This window comes from Ursus americanus, chromosome 26, assembly GCF_024610735.1.
Source record: "Ursus americanus isolate L20-20 chromosome 26, mUrsAme1.1.p, whole genome shotgun sequence".
In the NCBI taxonomy this organism is placed as follows: Eukaryota; Metazoa; Chordata; class Mammalia; order Carnivora; family Ursidae; genus Ursus; species Ursus americanus.
Genome location: NC_142152.1, coordinates 45,041,227 through 45,058,972, shown reverse-complemented (window position 1 = coordinate 45,058,972; position 17,746 = coordinate 45,041,227). Strand labels below are relative to the sequence as shown.

Sequence of the window (17,746 nt, the reverse complement as noted above, 5' to 3'; positions counted from 1 at the left end):
CACTGCCTGAGCGGCGAGCCACTGGTAGGGCGTCCTTGTATGCCCCCACCCGCCAGATCCTCAGCCTCCCCGACGTCCCTTCTCCTCTGGGATGCCCCCACCATCTTCCCTTCCCTGGGCTCGCTCTGAGCAGGGCCCTGCCCGCCCACCCGGCCACAGCTCAGCCCCCGCCCTGTCCTCACGCCTCTCTCGAGGGCCCCACACCCACAAAGCAAACGCACCCACAAATGAGTTCATCGTCCTGAATGCTCCATCGGACAAGCACTGTGTTTGTAAACACACACCACGCTCACGCGTTTCAGAGAGGGGGTGCACCCGTGTCATTCCTCATTACCCGTCCAAAGTTACCTTCAAGTTACGGGGACCCTGCTCTGGAGGACTGGCCGCACGGCCTAGGACCCCCACGGGGACCCCAGTGAACAGCGAACTGGCTGCAGGCTAGGTCACCAGAGAGCCCACAACCCAGGACAGGTCTTCCCAGCCAAGGCGCCCCCCTGCCCCCTGGCCGAGCACACCCCAGCCTGGAGCAGGGGCAGCGGGGGAGTGCCTGGGCCACTGCAGAGTGCCAGAGGGCTACCTGACCCCCGCTCCCTCTCTGGGCCCACTGCAGAGCGTCTCCAGGCAGCCTGTGCCCAGCCATGTCCTCAGTGGTACTCGGAAGGACAAGCCAAACTGCCCGTGCAGAGGGAGGCCCTAGCATGGCGACTCACTGACCAGAGCCTGCCCCCCCCCACAGGACACCTGCCCTTCAGATGCCCCGGAGGCACCCAACATCCACTCCCTGGTGGGCAGGGCTGAGCCTGTGAGAGACGAGACACCACAGAGCACCCTGCCGAGTTCAGAAGCGCGGGACACCTGTCCTCCCGGGGTCTGGGGACACCTGCACAGAGCCTTCCCTCACGCTGTGGCAGGGAGGCCCTGGAGAAGTTCATCGAAGACCAGGGAGGTGCTCACCGGCCACGACAGAAAGATGCACCATCATGGGACGCGAGGTCAGCAGCAGCCACCCTGGAGAGTGAGCCTCAGGTTAAGTGAAAGACGCAGGCATCCCTGCTGTCCCCAGTCTGAGGCTCTGACTCATACACAATCACCCCAGAGGTCACCCGAGGGTCTGCCTAGGGGGGCACCACCACTGTCCCAATGCGGGCAACGTGTGCCCCACAGATTGAATGATCGGGGACAGGAAGGAGCACGTGCCACATGTAGGCTGGAAGCTGTGCGGTCCACACAGGGCAGAGCCAGCACGCTGGTGAAGGGCACAGCCACATCCAGGCAGAGAGAAGGGCCTCCGAGGGCCTGCCCAGGGCTGGGGGGCAGAGACAGAGGCCAGCCCCCTGCCAACAGGGCTCCGCCTCCAGAGGCCAGAGGGCTACAGCACCGACAGACCCCCGAACCCGCGCTGCTCACCTGGCCTGCACCATGTAGGGGGGGCACACGCTAGGGCAGTGGAACGGCCACAGGGAACCAGGACATGAAGCCAGCTGACAGCCAGCCGTGAGGCATTCGAGGCACTGCCCTTACTGCCAAGAGCAAGACCTGGCACGGGGGAGAAAAAAGCTGGGCCAGGCCCCTCCTGAAGCCCAACCAGCCCACCTGACGATGGGGGAGCAGAACCCCACTGGGGGTCGGCCTGACCCTCCTGTGGCCACTGCCATCCTGTCCTATCCTCTCCCACCATCGGGACAACGGTGCCCTCAGGGCAGGGCCACCAAAGGTGCCAGCGTCCCCGGCACCATGGCTGGGTGCTACCTGCAAGGGGGCCAGGGGGCTGTGAGAAAAGGCCGGTGGCGGCAGTGGGGACAGAACAGCCACTGCAAGCCTGGCCGCAAGAAGGGCTGGTGCGCTCACTCCCTGGTGCCTCCCACCCCCACCTCTGCCCCTCTGAGGTGCAGTCGACACCGTCTATCGGGCGCCCCCACAGAGGACCCACCCTGGGCAAACCAGCCGCAGACCCAGGGCTGCAGCCTTGACTCCGCGGGGCGCGAAGGGCCAGGCCAGCAGCAGCCAGGCTCTGCCTGTGGACGGCTGCTGACAGCGGCCCTGAGGGGCGTGTGCTTCTCCACGAGTCAGGTGCACAGCACGGAACACTGCCTTCCTCCAGGGGAGACGGGGCCCGGGCAGGCGGGAGACGCTTCAAATCACACAGCGCTATCACTAGGCACAGATGCCCTGCAGACAGCGCGGCTCTCAGCGCGCCACGGCTCCTGCACCGTCCGCCCTGACTTGGGGTGCCTTTGAGACGACCTGCCTCAGGGCACAAGGGAACACTCCCACGCTATTTTCAGGGCTGACTTTCCATTCCATGCCGCAGCCTAGCAATCCACGGGAGCTGACAAGGCACAGGCCAGGAAGGGGCCAGCAGCTCCACGCGCTTGCCACGCTCTGTGCCATGTCCACACTCTGCCCAGCACCACCAGCAGGAACACAGGGATGTGCCAGTTCCCAGACAGCAGCAGCCTGAGGCCGGCGGTGCCTGCGGGGAGGACGCGCTCAGTGGCACTGTGCTCCCCACCCTGCCCACCTGCATCTGAGCATCTCTGTGACACCTGGGCTCCAGAAGGACCCTCGAGATCTGACCCATCACAGGGCCAAAAAGACCCATCATTTTTCCTGATTGTAGAGCCGCCCTCTGGAATGGTCTCCCTACTCCCACCACCTGCAGCATGGACACCCTCCCTCATCTACCCCTCCTGGGTGGGATGGCCGGCACGTTGGGCAGAAGCAGGGGGAGATCCCAAGGAGAGATGAGGGCACAGCAGGGCACCCGAGGGGTCCCCACCTAGTTCACAGACCCTTAAGCACCCAGTGAGACCACACACCTGCCCCAGCAAAGCACCTGCTCAGGTCCTTTCAGGCAGCTCTTCCTTCCTCACAGAAGCCCTTTCTGCACGGGAAGCACGGGAAGCAGACCGCAGACTGGGCGTGCACATGTGTGCACGGGAAGCACGGGAAGCAGACCGCGGACTGGGCGTGCACGCGTGTGCACGCGAATAGGTGGGCTGAAATGAGCTGCGGCGAGGGGCACTGACGGCCCACGTCCTCCTCACAGCCGCAGACCGCAGAGCCGGCTTCCTTGGTCCCCCCACAGCAGACTTTACCTTTCAGACACTGCAAGCATGTGATGCACTCTCAAACAAATGCCCCCCTCCGTCCATGCACACATCCGACGACCCCCGCTGCCAGCCAAGTCCACACTGGATGCAGCCTGCGGCCCGCCCTGCACGGCTCTCCCAGCACACACCCTCAGTGAGAGTGGTGGCTTCCTCCCAACTCACAACAGAACCCACACTCTGAGCAGAGCCCCTCCAATCAGCTCCAGGAGTGCTTACCAAGTAGCTACTCCATGATCACGCCGTGCTCTGGGCAAGGCCGGGGGAGAGCGTGGTCCCCACCAGCCGCAGCAGCTCTCGTGTGGGCCACAGGGGCAGCAGGACGTGGACAGAGGTAGAAGGAGGGGCTGACAACTGGCTACCATTACAGGGACACGTGAAACCTGCCCAGCCCGCCTCACCATGACCACCCAGTGGGGGAAGGGCTACTACACATCCAGATGGCAACCCAGACGGGAAGAGAAAGAGCACAGGACAAAGGCAACAACTGGACTGAGGGTGCTGACCCTTCCCAACACTGGTAAAAACCACCAATCCACAAAGTTGGAAAGTCCCAACACTGACCATGGCGGCATCAAGAGAAAGCCACACCTGGACACAACGGAAGTGATCGCAAAGCCACCAGGGAGAAGGACAGACCTTCAAATGACCTGCCTGACTGACAGCTGACCTCTCAAGGGCAAAACTGTGCAAGTCAGGGAATGTGCATCCTTCACATGCAGAAAGGAGATGCCGCCTGCACCCCCACACCCCCCAGAACACCTGCACGTGCAGAAGGGACATACCGCCTGCACCCCCCCGAACACCCTCCAGAAACAAGGGTAAGCATTTTGAGAACACAGAAAGAGCAGTTAGTTACCAACACACCCTCACTAAAGAAAATCCTGAAGATGCATTTTCAGACACAAAAGGGAGAGAAAGAGTTCCACGTTCTGAGTTGCCAGAAGAATGAAGAAAAGCGATGAGTTCTGAGGTTACTCGAGGTTAATAGAGTGCTAGCAGAACAAAGAAACAACAACCTGTCGTGGGCTGAGCAGGACAAATAAGATACACTGAACCACAGCGCGGGAGCGTGAACAGGCCGGGTCAGAACAGCACATCGCGAGGTTCGTGCCTGCACCTGTCAGGAACAGGATAAAGATAACTTTGAAACACAGCCAGTATGGGGGCACCTGGGGGGCTCAGTCAGTCAGCGTCTGACTCTTGGTTTCAGCTCAGGTCATGATCTCGGGGTCGTGGGATCAGCCCGCGTCGGCTCCGCGCTGGGCACACTGGGTGTGGAACCCGCTAAAGGTTCTCTCCCTCGCACCCCCCCATAAAATAAATACAGCCAGTACGCAAATTACAGTTCACGCAGTAACCACTAAAGAGGCAGAAACAGTGCTAAGTTTCAAACTAATACATGAGGTGGAAACAGAATAAGGAAAAAAACCAGCGCAGACTAAGGTAAAACAAAAGAGAAAAACAGACATAAAAACAAGAAAATAATAAGCACAAAAACCAAAATAACTATGAACCCAAATATCAATAATTCTGATAAACGACAACAGACTGAACGTTGTAGTTAAGAACAAAGATTGTCAGATTGAACAAAAATGGGTCCTAGCTCCACGCCGAGGTACCAAAGACACATCTCATGTATAAGGGTGCAGAAGAGTCTAAAGAAAAGAGATGGAAAAAGAAATAGCAGCAAATACTACGCAGAGCTAGCCTGTCACCAAAGCGCACGTCCAGACGGAAAGCATCACCACACAGGGTCACATACGCTCCAAGTTCAAAACCCCCGGAAGGTATTCTAACCAACCGTGTATGCCTAAAAATGTAGTTTCAAAATGAGAGAACTCCAAGAGAAACCGATACATCCAGCATCAAGTTAGGAGGTTTTTTTTTTTTTTTTTTTAAAGATTTTATTTATTTATTTGACACAGATAGAGACAGCCAGTGAGAGAGGGAACACAAGCAGCGGGAGTGGGAGAGGGAGAAGCAGGCTCATAGCAGAGGAGCCTGATGTGGGGCTCGATCCCAGAACGCCGGGATCACGCCCTGAGCCGAAGGCAGACGCTTAACCGCTGTGCCACCCAGGCGCCCCAAGTTAGGAGGTTTTAACACGCTTCTCCAGGAGACAGGAAGGGGAACAGACCTGCAGACCGCAGCGAGCAGACATCCCACAGCGTCCACTGCCAGACGCACAGTCCTGCTCGGTACAAAGAGGGCAGGCACGAAAACGGACCTCAAACTGAGCATAAGGCAAGTTCCGAAAAACGTTAAGGACCTGGTGTGATACTGACCACTTTCTCTGACCACAACATGACTAAGCTAGGAAAGAACCACGGGAAGAAGAAATGAACTGGATCATGGAACAGTAACTAGGCTCGTACGTTTGCCTGTTAGGAAACTTTGAAATATCCCGACAGGTTAAAGAAAGAATGATGGGAAATTAAAAAAACTATTTGAAGCGGGACGACTGTCCATATAAAAGCTTGTGAGGTGCAGCGAAGGCAGCCCTTGTCTGAAAGGTACAGGTGCCGCAGGAAAGGAAGTGAGGAGCAAAATAAGCAGCCGTGCGCGTACGTTAACAAAATTACAACAGCAGCAGCAAAATAAACCCGAGGAGCTCCTGGTGAGGCAGGTCGGAGCGTCCCTGTCCACCTGCACTGTCAGCGGAGGGAACTGAGGGGGACAGCTCTACAGATCCTGCAGCCATCTAAAAAATAAAAGAATATTATGAGCAACTTTGTGCCAATAAATCCAAAAATCTGGACAAAGCGTACAAATTCTCAGAAATACGTATTTTTAAAAAGCTAACTCAGAGAGGGCGGATGTGTCCTACAACTGCTAAAGACACTGAGTCCGGGTCGCGCTGCCTAGGAAGGAACCCCAAGCTATGGTGACTTTATGGGTGACTTTCCCCGAACATGCGGACACACAGTCCCAGTCCTGCACAGGCGACACTCTGACGTGCGTCCTACGAGGCTTCCTGGTGCCGAAATCCGGTGAGGTCGCAGACCCTGCATAAACACGCAGCTGTGCCAGAGTGTCATCACCCAAACCCACCAACGAACAGCAAGGGTAACGCTGCATGACCAGGCTTTCTTCCCCAGGAATTTTTCCAAGGATGGAAGGTTAGTTTAATACTAGAAAATCCATTTATGTAAGATAACGTTACGTAACGTAACAGCAAGTCAAAGAAAATCACGCGATGCTCTTAATTTTTAGAGAAACCTGTTTGCTTATGCTCAGCCTCTACTCCCACCAAGCACAGAACGAGTCTCAGGAGAAGCCGCTGCCAGCTGAACGGCTGCAAGTCGCGAGATGGCGGCATGGAGTGTCGCAGAGTCATGGGTGGTGCCACCACTCCAGAAAACGGCAGTTCCTCCCAAAACTGACACACGCCCACCTCCCCTGCAGCCAGTCATTACCAAAGAGAAGTGAAAGCATAGGACTTCCAAAGTCCTGCACCCAGACGGTCATGGCAACTTTGAACCCAAGAGCCTCAAACTGCAAACAACCCACCCACCTACCAGAAGCGGCGGGCTTCCACAACGTGTGGTTTACTCCTGCAGTGGGATACGGCGCACCGGGAGCAGGAAGCTGCGGAAACAGACTCAGCACGGGTGAGCCCAAGGGCCGCACGCTGCCCGTGCCACCACACCGACCGTCTAGAGCAGTGGGACCGGCCTGCCGGCACGCACAAACCAACACCCTCGTCTCGCTGGGGTGTGGCTGGTGCGCACAGCGCTGCCAACACACACGCTGCCAGCCGGCCATCCCTCCAGCACGTGAACCAAACCACAACCAGATCCCTCAAATGGCCCAGGATACAAACAAGGAGTTCACAGACTAAGATTTCAACGAGTGCTAAGCACAGGAAAGGATGACCAGCCTCACAACATTTAAAATTGGTGAATAACCCCAAACAGGGAAGAAAGAATAGTAGGAAGCTCAAGGGTCTCAAGGGACCCAGAACCTGCTGGGGTCCAGGGTGGGGGCCCAGGAGGCCGCTTTGGGAACCCCAGTGGTGGGGCACGTCCAGGCGGCGGCTGGGAAGGGTCAGACACCGCTGCTGATGGTCACCAGGGAGGAGTGCTGCCCGTAGTGGTTACCTCGAGGAAACACACGAGATCCGGCCTCCCTCGAGGTACGGCCCTGACACCTGGCAGGAGCCCCTGCGAGGAGCAGAGAGCTTGCTGCCCCGACCAGAGGGAAGAGCAGGAAACAAGCCAGCCAGGCCGAAGGCAGGTGCACAGGCCTTGCAGATGGCCAAGAAATTCACATAGTTGGAAGAAGACAGTTTCAACACTTCCTGCCGGGGAAGGATTACCCTGAAGAAAACGCTGAGACTCAAGTCGGCAAGAAAAATAAAAATAAGAAGGAGAAAGAAAAATTGGCCAAAGAAGTGACCTGCAATTTCGCTGACAAGGAGGTGCAAATAGCCTGCATTAGTATCAGGGAAATTCAAATTAAAACCACAAGACCATTTCACACCCACCAGACTGGCAAAAATTAAAAGTCAGGCGAAGTGCTGGCAAGAATGCCGAGCACTGGGGACGCGCATCCCCGCCGGTGGGGGCTGGAGTTGGCACAACCACACTCCATGAAGCCGCCTGGTAGTACCTCTGAGCACACACCCCTACTATGGGCACATGCTTACCCCAGGCCTGGCTGCCCACAGCCACACCCCTACTATGGGCACATGCTAACCCCAGGCCTGGCTGCCCACAGCACACACCCCTACTATGGGCACATGCTAACCCCAGGCCTGGCTGCCCACAGCACACACCCCTACTATGGGCACATGCTAACCCCAGGCCTGGCTGCCCACAGCCACACCCCTACTATGGGCACATGCTTACCCCAGGCCTGGCTGCCCACAGCCACACCCCTACTATGGGCACATGCTAACCCCAGGCCTGGCTGCCCACAGCACACACCCCTACTATGGGCACATGCTTACCCCAGGCCTGGCTGCCCACAGCCACACCCCTACTATGGGCACATGCTTACCCCAGGCCTGGCTGCCCACAGCACACACCCCTACTATGGGCACATGCTTACCCCAGGCCTGGCTGCCCACAGCACACACCCCTACTATGGGCACATGCTAACCCCAGGCCTGGCTGCCCACAGCCACACCCCCTACTATGGGCACATGCTTACCCCAGGCCTGGCTGCCCACAGCCACACCCCCTACTATGGGCACATGCTTACCCCAGGCCTGGCTGCCCACAGCCACACCCCTACTATGGGCACATGCTAACCCCAGGCCTGGCTGCCCACAGCACACACCCCTACTATGGGCACATGCTAACCCCAGGCCTGGCTGCCCACAGCACACACCCCTACTATGGGCACATGCTAACCCCAGGCCTGGCTGCCCACAGCACACACCCCTACTATGGGCACATGCTAACCCCAGGCCTGGCTGCCCACAGCACACACCCCCTACTATGGGCACATGCTAACCCCAGGCCTGGCTGCCCACAGCACACACCCCCTACTATGGGCACATGCTAACCCCAGGCCTGGCTGCCCACAGCACACACCCCTACTATGGGCACATGCTTACCCCAGGCCTGGCTGCCCACAGCCACACGCCCTACTATGGGCACATGCTTACCCCAGGCCTGGCTGCCCACAGCCACACCCCCTACTATGGGCACATGCTTACCCCAGGCCTGGCTGCCCACAGCCACACCCCCTACTATGGGCACATGCTAACCCCAGGCCTGGCTGCCCACAGCCACACCCCTACTATGGGCACATGCTTACCCCAGGCCTGGCTGCCCACAGCCACACCCCCTACTATGGGCACATGCTTACCCCAGGCCTGGCTGCCCACAGCCACACCCCCTACTATGGGCACATGCTTACCCCAGGCCTGGCTGCCCACAGCCACACCCCTACTATGGGCACATGCTTACCCCAGGCCTGGCTGCCCACAGCCACACCCCCTACTATGGGCACATGCTTACCCCAGGCCTGGCTGCCCACAGCCACACCCCCTACTATGGGCACATGCTAACCCCAGGCCTGGCTGCCCACAGCCACACCCCTACTATGGGCACATGCTTACCCCAGGCCTGGCTGCCCACAGCCACACCCCTACTATGGGCACATGCTTACCCCAGGCCTGGCTGCCCACAGCCACACCCCTACTATGGGCACATGCTTACCCCAGGCCTGGCTGCCCACAGCCACACCCCCTACTATGGGCACATGCTTACCCCAGGCCTGGCTGCCCACAGCCACACCCCCTACTATGGGCACATGCTAACCCCAGGCCTGGCTGCCCACAGCCACACCCCCTACTATGGGCACATGCTTACCCCAGGCCTGGCTGCCCACAGCCACACCCCCTACTATGGGCACATGCTAACCCCAGGCCTGGCTGCCCACAGCCACACCCCCTACTATGGGCACATGCTTACCCCAGGCCTGGCTGCCCACAGCCACACACGTGCGGAGCCCCGGCACTCAGAGGCCGACGGCAACACGGACGAAACTGGCCGCCACCTGGAAATAAGCCACAGGTCGCCTAAAGAGCAGGGACCCACACCATCATTTTGTAGGAACCACCACACGGCAGTGACAGCCACTGGCCCAACGTCACTCCAAAACGTAAAGACTGGGCAAAAACTAGACATGCGAAGGAACAGAGAGAGTACGACCCCTTTTACAGAAAGTCCCAGGAGCAAACTAAGAACAGCCCGTCCAAGGACTCTGATCTGCAGGCAGTACAAGCAGGAGACCAGCACCACCTCTCAGGGAGGGGCTCTGGTCACCGGGAAAGTAGGGGGCCGTTGCTCTGACGTTCTGAACGTTCAACCCATCAACTCTGAGGGCCTATCAGACGACTCCATGGCCACAGGACACAACTTGCCATCACCCCTCCCCCATCCCCAATATCCCATCCAGGCGGAGCCATGGAGCCCCCAACACCTGTGTTGTCCAGCCCACTGCACACCCTCCCCCCCACACTCACTGGAGTGCACTTCCCAGACCAGCTCCAGCAGGGGCTCACGAGGCCCCTAAATGCAGCTCCCACCCTCCTGTCATCTCCTGCAACCAACCCCCAACACCCCCAGTTAAACTTCAGTGGTCTTTTGAGGGAGCCCCAGAGAGCTGGTGAGGAGGCACAGCAAAGACAGGATACAGTCTGCACCCTGTCCGGGGGCACTTGGAGTAGCAAGGGAGCAGTGACAGGAGGAGGAAAGGAGGGGTACAGGCATGGATTTGTGGGACAGTGATGGGGAAGGAGGCAAGGAGGGGAACAGGTGTGGATTTGTGGGCCAGTGATGGGGAAGGAGGCAGGGAAGGAGACAGGTGTGGATTTGGAGGGCACTGACAGAAGGCAGCCAGCAGAAGAGGTCTGCTGGGTTGTGGCGGTGACAACGCAGAGGGGGATAGACAGAAGCATGGGGGGAAGGAGAGTCCACAAAGACCCCTGGCAGTGGGGCTCGAAGCTAGGGCAATTGCCCAGGATGGGAAAGGGTGAGCAGGCTGGGCCTGGGGAGACGCTCCTGAGCTTGGCTGAGAGGCCCAGAGACTTCCCAGAGAAGAGGCAAACAGGTGGATCTGAAGTCCTTGGCCCCAAAGCCTGGCTAATGCTGACCCTCAGGTCACACAGGAGGCAGGTGTATGGAGGGCCCATCCTCTTCACTTGGCACAGCCAGTGCTCTGACCGCCCAGCCCTGCAGTCCTGGAGGGGAAACCCCAGACTGGCAGCCCCAACACCTGGCCCCACGACCCCTGTAGGATGAACCGGCTGCATGTGTGGCACCCCCAGCAGTTCACCACCCACGTCTTGTGTCTGGATGGCAATCCTGAGGTCCTCACCAGGAGGTCTCCCCAGGAAGCGCTCTTCCCGGCAGCCCTCGAGGTCTGGTGTCCACTCCAGAATAGACCCTGGTCCAAGTCTGTCTGTCCCCCTCAGCCTGAGAGCTTCATCATCGGGGACCACTGAGTCAGGAAGAAGCCAAGAGAGCTCCAAGCTGACAAGAACAACAGGGAAGTCACCAGTTCGACTCGAGTTGATCTGGATACAGCACTGGCCTGTGGCCTAGACCTCCACCAGCTATTCCCACAGGGGTCCAGGCACTTCCCCTCCAAGTGAGAGGGCAGTCTTTCACCACCGCGAAATTGACAGCCTGATGCAAAGAACCCAGCTTAGGCACACACGCAGGTGTCTCTGAACTAGGAAGCACAATGCAAACAGGTAAAGGGCCGGCAGGACAGAGCAGGCCCCCAAGACCACGAGTAAAGAGGCGTGTGCTGGATGGGACAGAACAATCATAGTCCCAACTTTAGGTGTTCTATGGACACTGCGGGCCCTGAGGGTCACTCCCAGGACGCTCAGGCTTGACGGGGTGGCTGACCGCAAAAGGAAATCTGACAGCAGGGGAGAGAGGAGACACCCTGAGTCAACTCACCAGCACCGCATCAGCGGACAGGTGCAATGATGCCGCCTGGGAGCAGAACCAGGTGAGCTCCCTGAGCCTCGGAAGACTGCGGGGCCAAAGAAACCCGCGCCACTCCCTCCTGGCGGTGCCAGGACCTCAGAGGCGCTCCCCGCGTCAGAGGCTGCTCCCACAGAATACGCAAGCTCGAGTGGGGAGCGCAAACGCGAGGCCCTGAGTGCGGGACCCCGGGGCAGACGGTCCCATCTGCGGGTCCTGGGTGGACCGTCCCGGGTGGGGGCCCCCGGGTGCGAGGTCCCAGGGGACTGCCCCGCTGCACTATCCCGGCTGCCCCCCCTCCCGAGCACGAGGTCCCGGGTGGAGTCCCGGGTGGGGACCGCCCGGGGCGCAGGTCCCGGATGGACAGTGCCGGGCGGGGACCCCGGGCGCAGGTCCCGAGTGGACGGTGCCAGGCGGACAGTCCCGGGTGGGGACGGCGCGGTGCGCAGGGCCCGGATGGACAGCCCGGGCGGACAGTCCCGGGTGTCCGGCAGGTGCGCGCGGGAACAAAGCGGCCGGGCGGCGGCGTACCTGGGCACGCAGCTGGGGCTGGAGCCGTCCACCTCCCAGGTGGCGAACAGGTTCATGGGCACGGGCGTGTTGAGCGCGGCGGGCGCACCGGCCAGGCCCAGGCGGCCCCGCTCGGCCATGGCGCCGGCCCCGCCGCTCCCTCGGCGGCCTGGGCTGCGGCCGGGCCGCGGACGCGCGGCGGGCGAGCGGGCGGGCGGGCCGGGCGCGCGGAGGGCGGCGGCGCGGTCACATGGCTGCCGGCGGCGGGGACGGCCGGGCGGGCGGCGGACAGGCCCGCGGGCGGCAACCAGGCTGCGGCCGCCCCGCCCCGCGCCGCGCGCCCCGCCCCGCCCCGCGCCGCGCCGCGCCGCGCGCCCTCGGCACGCGCCCCGCCCCCAATCCGCCGCCGCCGCCGATTGGCTGGACGGGCGCGCGCTCGCCGCCTCGAGCCCAATCGCGGCCGGCGGAACGCTCGCCGGAAGTGCGGGGACGCGCGCGCTCCCCGCCGCCGACTCGCGAGGCGTCCCCGGCCCGCGGCCCGCGGGAGCGCGCGCCCGCGCCAGGGCACAGGCCCCGCCCGGCCCGCCCCACCCCGCCCCGCCCCCCGGGAGCCGCCGGGTGGGACCCTCCTCCCCCTCCCGGTCCCCCCTTTCCCCCTCTCTCCTCCCCCTCCCCCCGGGGTCCGCGCGCCCAACGCTTTCCCGCTTCCCCGGCCTCCCGCACCCGCCCAGACCCCAGCCCCGCGCACTCGCGTGTCCGCGGCGCCCCCAGGGGCACTCATTGTCGCCCGGCGTGCCCCATGTCTCCACGCACCGACCCCGGGGCCTCCGCGAGTCCTCGCCCCCCGCGCACTGCCCCTGCCCCCGGGGTCCCCAGTACCGACGCCCTAGCGCACCCGGCCCCGCGCCCCTCCTGTCCCCCGAAGGCTCTCCCACCCCGCGAACTCTCCGTGCGCCCCCGCGCCGACACCGCGGACCTCGGGCGCCTCTCGCCCCGCACCGACGCCCTTGTTCCCCCACCCCAAGGCCCTGGCGGACCCCCGCTGGGGCGTGCGGACCAGGGCCGCAGGGCGCTGGGGCCCCACGACTGGCCCCGCGTGTGGAGCTGACCTTCGGCCGGTCCCTCTGCAGCGTGCTGTCCCCGCCCGAGCCCCCTTACTGCCCAGCAGTACCCCGTGCGCTCTTGACCAGAGACAATGGAGAACAAATGTCTGGCCCAGGGGCTCGTGGTGCACTTGGGTGTCCAGGCGGGTAGGAGACCGTGACCAGGACGACCCACTGGGCCTGTGGAGCAGGGAGGGCGGGGAAAGCACCCAAGAAAGGCCATCTAGATTTGGGGGCCCAAGGAAGAGTCCCCTGCCCCATGCTTTTGGCGGTGGTTGTGGTCAGTCAACAGATTGCTGCCTGGGACGAGGGAAAAGCTTTTCTGGCTCCTTCTCTTTGTATCCCCGCTACTACACCCTCGCCTTTCTTTCCGTTCCTGTCTGTGTTTCATTGTCTACAAGTAGTTTTCTTGAAACGAGTCCAGTCCAAGCAAACCCTCTTTCTTCCCTGGCCCTGGGGCTTTGCCATCCTGGGTCTGCTGTGTGCTGCAGGGGACCCCGTGCCCTGCTCCCTGTGAGAGCCGGGCCTCCCGCCACGGCTCAGTATCCACAGCTACACACAGACAGGCCACACTTGGGAGAGAACACGAGGGTCCGTGTCTCTTACATGCTCCTGCCCCTGTGGGGTGGCACGGCCCGAAGCCCGAGGGCCTGTGTCCTCAGCTAGCTGACCGGGTATGGTCATAGAGAGCTGGTCCCGCCAGGCAGAGCGCCTGGGGGTTGCCTACCTGCGAGGTGGGGGGAGGGGGATGTGGCGGTGTTCAGGGAGCACGCAGCAGTCCCTTGTGAGGACAGGCCGCCTTTGGTGGCGGGGCAGAAGATAGACAGCCACCAACCTCAGTGTTTGGACAGCGCGAGGAGCCGTTGCACTCAGCTAGACGGGCTGCCCGGCACTCCATGTCTGTGTGTGCCAGCATCGTGCCAGGCAAGGAGTACAACGGGGTGAAGAAACGTGGGGTGACCACGCCAAGCATGTGGGGGCTTGACCCCGGCGGCCCGTTCTGGCAGACCCGCGCCCTTCCTGGACGTGACAGTCCTGTCTGCATTCCCACTTGACTGCTGAGGAAACTGAGGCACAGACGTTATGCAGCTGCAAGGGGAGGCGCCCAGGCGTGTGTCCCACAGGCTGGCCCAGAGCCGCCCCAGGTGACCACCACGGTGGAAATTCTGAAATACTTCTTCGAGTCAGGGAGCCAGAGACGGAACACACGCCCACCCCACCCCGTGCACTCTACCTGTGAGGCTGCCTGTTCTGTTTTTTATTTTTTATTTTTTTATTTTTATTTTTTTTTAAGATTTTATTTATTTATTTAACAGAGATGGAGACAGCCAGCGAGAGAGGGAACACAAGCAGGGGGAGTGGGAGAGGAAGAAGCAGGCTCATAGCGGAGGAGCCTGTCGTGGGGCTCGATCCCATAACGCCGGGATCACGCCCTGGGCCGAAGGCAGACGCTTAACCGCTGTGCCACCCAGGCGCCCCTGTTCTGTTTTTTAAAGTGGGGAGATGAACACCAAAGTGTTTGTGGGGATGGGATCGTGGCCTTCTGTGTTTTCCACATTTTCTATAGCGGTGATCAGAGTTAACTTTTTTGGCCAGATACTGTTATTTGCATTGTCATTCTCTATAGTTGAAAATGAGTCTATGTTCATCTTCCACTTGTGGAATATTCCAGGAAGAGTGGGGACACCCCTCCACACAAGCCTGGCGTGGTCTTACACACACACACACACACACACACACTCACCCTAAGTGTGGGCAGCGTACCTGCTTTCTGGCGGCTGTTTCTTTAAGGCAGGAACTTAGTTCAAGAGGAATTTCTCTGGACTGGGTGTGGTTGGGGAGGGATCCCTGAGAAGGGGCTGTCCAGAATCCTGGAACCCAGGAGGGCTCCCTGACGACCTTTCCTGAGGACCTGACTGTCTTGGCCAGACCTTTCCTGGCCTGCCACCGTTTTTAAAATGAATTAAAGCCTCAGGTTTCCAGCTGGTGCAATGGACTCCCGCTGTATTGCAGGTGGGAGGAGGTCAGGTTCAAAGCCCCTTTGACCCAGGCCCCACCCACCATCGCTGAGAGCCTCGCTGCCTGCAGGTTGGGGCTCTGGCATTTCTAGGTGGGCCCTACGGACCCGCTGACTCTTTGGAAACTCATCCATCTATTTGGCCTGACCAAGGTTATACACCCCAGGTGTGGGGACATGGTGAGGCATCAGGCAGGTGTGGCCCCTGCTGGCAAGAGGTTCCCCTGTGGGTGTGGGACTGCTGGGCTCCCCTGGGTGCAGGAACTGGGCATGCATCTTCCCAGCAGGAGACCCACAGGCTCAGGGGCACAGTTAGCAACAGATGGCGTGCAGGCGCCAAACCTCGGCTGTGCTCAGGTGGGGAGGCCGGTAAGCTCCTGTGCACTGTCGGGGCGGTTCAGCCTGTCCGCTAGGTGGCCGGGGCCTCCTGTTGGCCCGGGCGCGGGTGAGGTGCATGGCCTCTGCCTGCTCCAGCCTGCAGCTGTGCCGGCCTTCTCTTCCTTCCGGGAGCCAGGCTGAGGAGGCTGCCCTCGCTGGAACCAGTGTTGTCTAGTCTCTGCTCCTGTCAGAAGAGTAGGTCTGACACTCCAGCACGTGGCCTGTGTCGCATCCACCGCCCTGGGCGGAACAGGGGTGTGCCCCAGCCCCCACTGCTGAGGTAGGCACAGAAACTCCTTGCACAGAAGGCACAGCAGGTCTCCAGGAGTGGCCAGGGAGGCCAGCCTCCTACAGGGAGAGGAACCGTCATCGCCAGGGGCCCAGGCAGCTTCCTGACACAGGGCAGGCACACGGGGGATGGTGTGAGTGGAAGGCAGGCTGCTAGCCCCCGGGCACGTCTGAGATGCTCCAGGAGTGCAGCAGGGGTGTGGGCACTGGGTGCATGAGCTGCAGAGGGTGTGCGGACTCAGCTTACGAGCACTCCCAGTTGTCCGCCTGTGGGTATTCCAGCCCCATTAACCACGGCTGCTGAGCCACTGCTTCAGAAGCTACCGGTTCCCTCAGGAACCTCCAGCACGTTCCAGGTAATCCTCACAGGGTTGAGGCCAAAGGCTCAGATATTTGCTCATTTGTTCACTAAATAGATGATGATCAAGCCAGTTTCAAACCTCGAGAATACAGGAAAGAAACCGCAGGACAGTTCTCACCCTCGTGGGGCTCGCATTCTCCCCGACGAAGAACGTGAATGGTCAGCTGACACAGAAGCCCTGAGCTTGCAGATGGTGGGGGTGTAGTCAGCAGGGTTCGCAGAGCTCGGTGGATGGGCTACGGTAGCAGACTTGGTTCTGCGGACGGCGGAACGGGAAATCACCAGATGGCCGCGCTAATGGGAATTACAGAAGAGAGGTAGAGAATGTGGAGACAGGTATGAAGGCTAATGATATACTCACCCAGAGTTCTGGAACAAAAGAGAAGGGATGACTGCAGAGGCCCTGCCACCAACAGGACCCCTCGGAGCAGCGGGGCGTTGGGGCAGTGCTGTGAGCAAGACGGCAGAGCCGACGTGGAGCGAGGAGGCCCACAGCCAGAGCTGGTGTCGCCCTGGCTCTGCAGGAGACGGGCAGAGAGGCGGGCAGGGAGGAGCCCATCAGCCACGGTCGGGGGCTTTACTCCCCTCTGAAGGGTGCTGCCTCCACAAGGCTTTCCAAAGCGGGGAGAGGCCGCCTGCTTCCTGCTTCTAAGGCACCCCTGCTTGTTCTGGGGAGCACGGACTATGGGGGCAAAAGTGGGTGGAGGAGACCCTGGGGGGGCGTGGACAGAGGGGAGGCAGGGAAGGGATGGGCATGATTGTAGGTGGCAAGGGTGTTAACTGGCGCACAGGCTCGACGAGGAAGACGGGGGTGTGCGGTGCAGAGGAAGATGGCGGCCACCGTGTTGCTCACGGCAGGAGTGACGGGGGCGGGGGCGGACAAAGGGGAGGCGAGCTGCACCCAGTAGGCAGGCGATGATGGACTTAATGGGCCTGTTAATAATGCAATGTTGATGAAGACCACAGTGTATCTGGAAACGTCCTTCTGGCAAACACCCACCTGGGGGCGGGTGTAAGGGAAGCCCAGACAGGGCAAGAAGGGACCGGGAAGGGGAAGTCATAGAAACCTGGAAGAGGGAGCAGCATGGAGGGCGCCGAGCGGCCCGTGAAGGCTGACCTGCCCGGAAGCCCAGACACAAGGGAGCCCGTTCACACAGAGGCCCCCCTTGGTAGTGGGAGTAGCTCCACGCGCATCTGTGGAATGGCCAAGTGGGTGAGAAAGAGCTCACAGAGGAGACGGTGAGCAGCGCGTGGCACCCCTACACCCAGAACACTGGCAGGTGGAAAATAGCAGGGAAGCTGGGAAAGAAAAACAAAACACCTGGGAACAAATGTTGTCAAAGTTAGAAAGTGTTAAAATTCTACTGAGGCAGATAAGAGAGGTTTACTCGCTCCTGACTTGAACTTGGACTGTGATCTACGCCAAAATGTCGATTTGGATATAGTCACATTAATTCTCAGATGGACGTGCAACGCTGGATGTGAGCGTATGGCCAGGACGCTTTTGCAAGGGAAGAGGGAGG

The 17,746-nt window shown here is 60.5% G+C and overlaps 1 protein-coding gene across 5 annotated transcripts in view; it reads right to left on the bottom strand.

Moving 5' to 3' along the window:
- Positions 1 to 12,385, bottom strand: part of PACS2 (phosphofurin acidic cluster sorting protein 2) — a 56,585-nt gene extending 44,200 nt beyond the window's left edge. For 2 of the 5 annotated variants that reach the window (XM_045799309.2, XM_045799313.2), the window contains exon 1: positions 12,098 to 12,383. In XM_045799309.2, coding sequence (XP_045655265.1) covers positions 12,098 to 12,216 — 119 coding nt within the window. In that variant the 5' untranslated portion in view covers positions 12,217 to 12,383. Of the gene's footprint in view, positions 1 to 12,097 lie in introns of all 5 variants that reach the window. The other 3 variants (XM_045799314.2, XM_045799310.2, XM_045799311.2) reach the window with 3 other exon arrangements.
- Between the last annotated feature and the right edge of the window lie 5,361 nt (positions 12,386 to 17,746).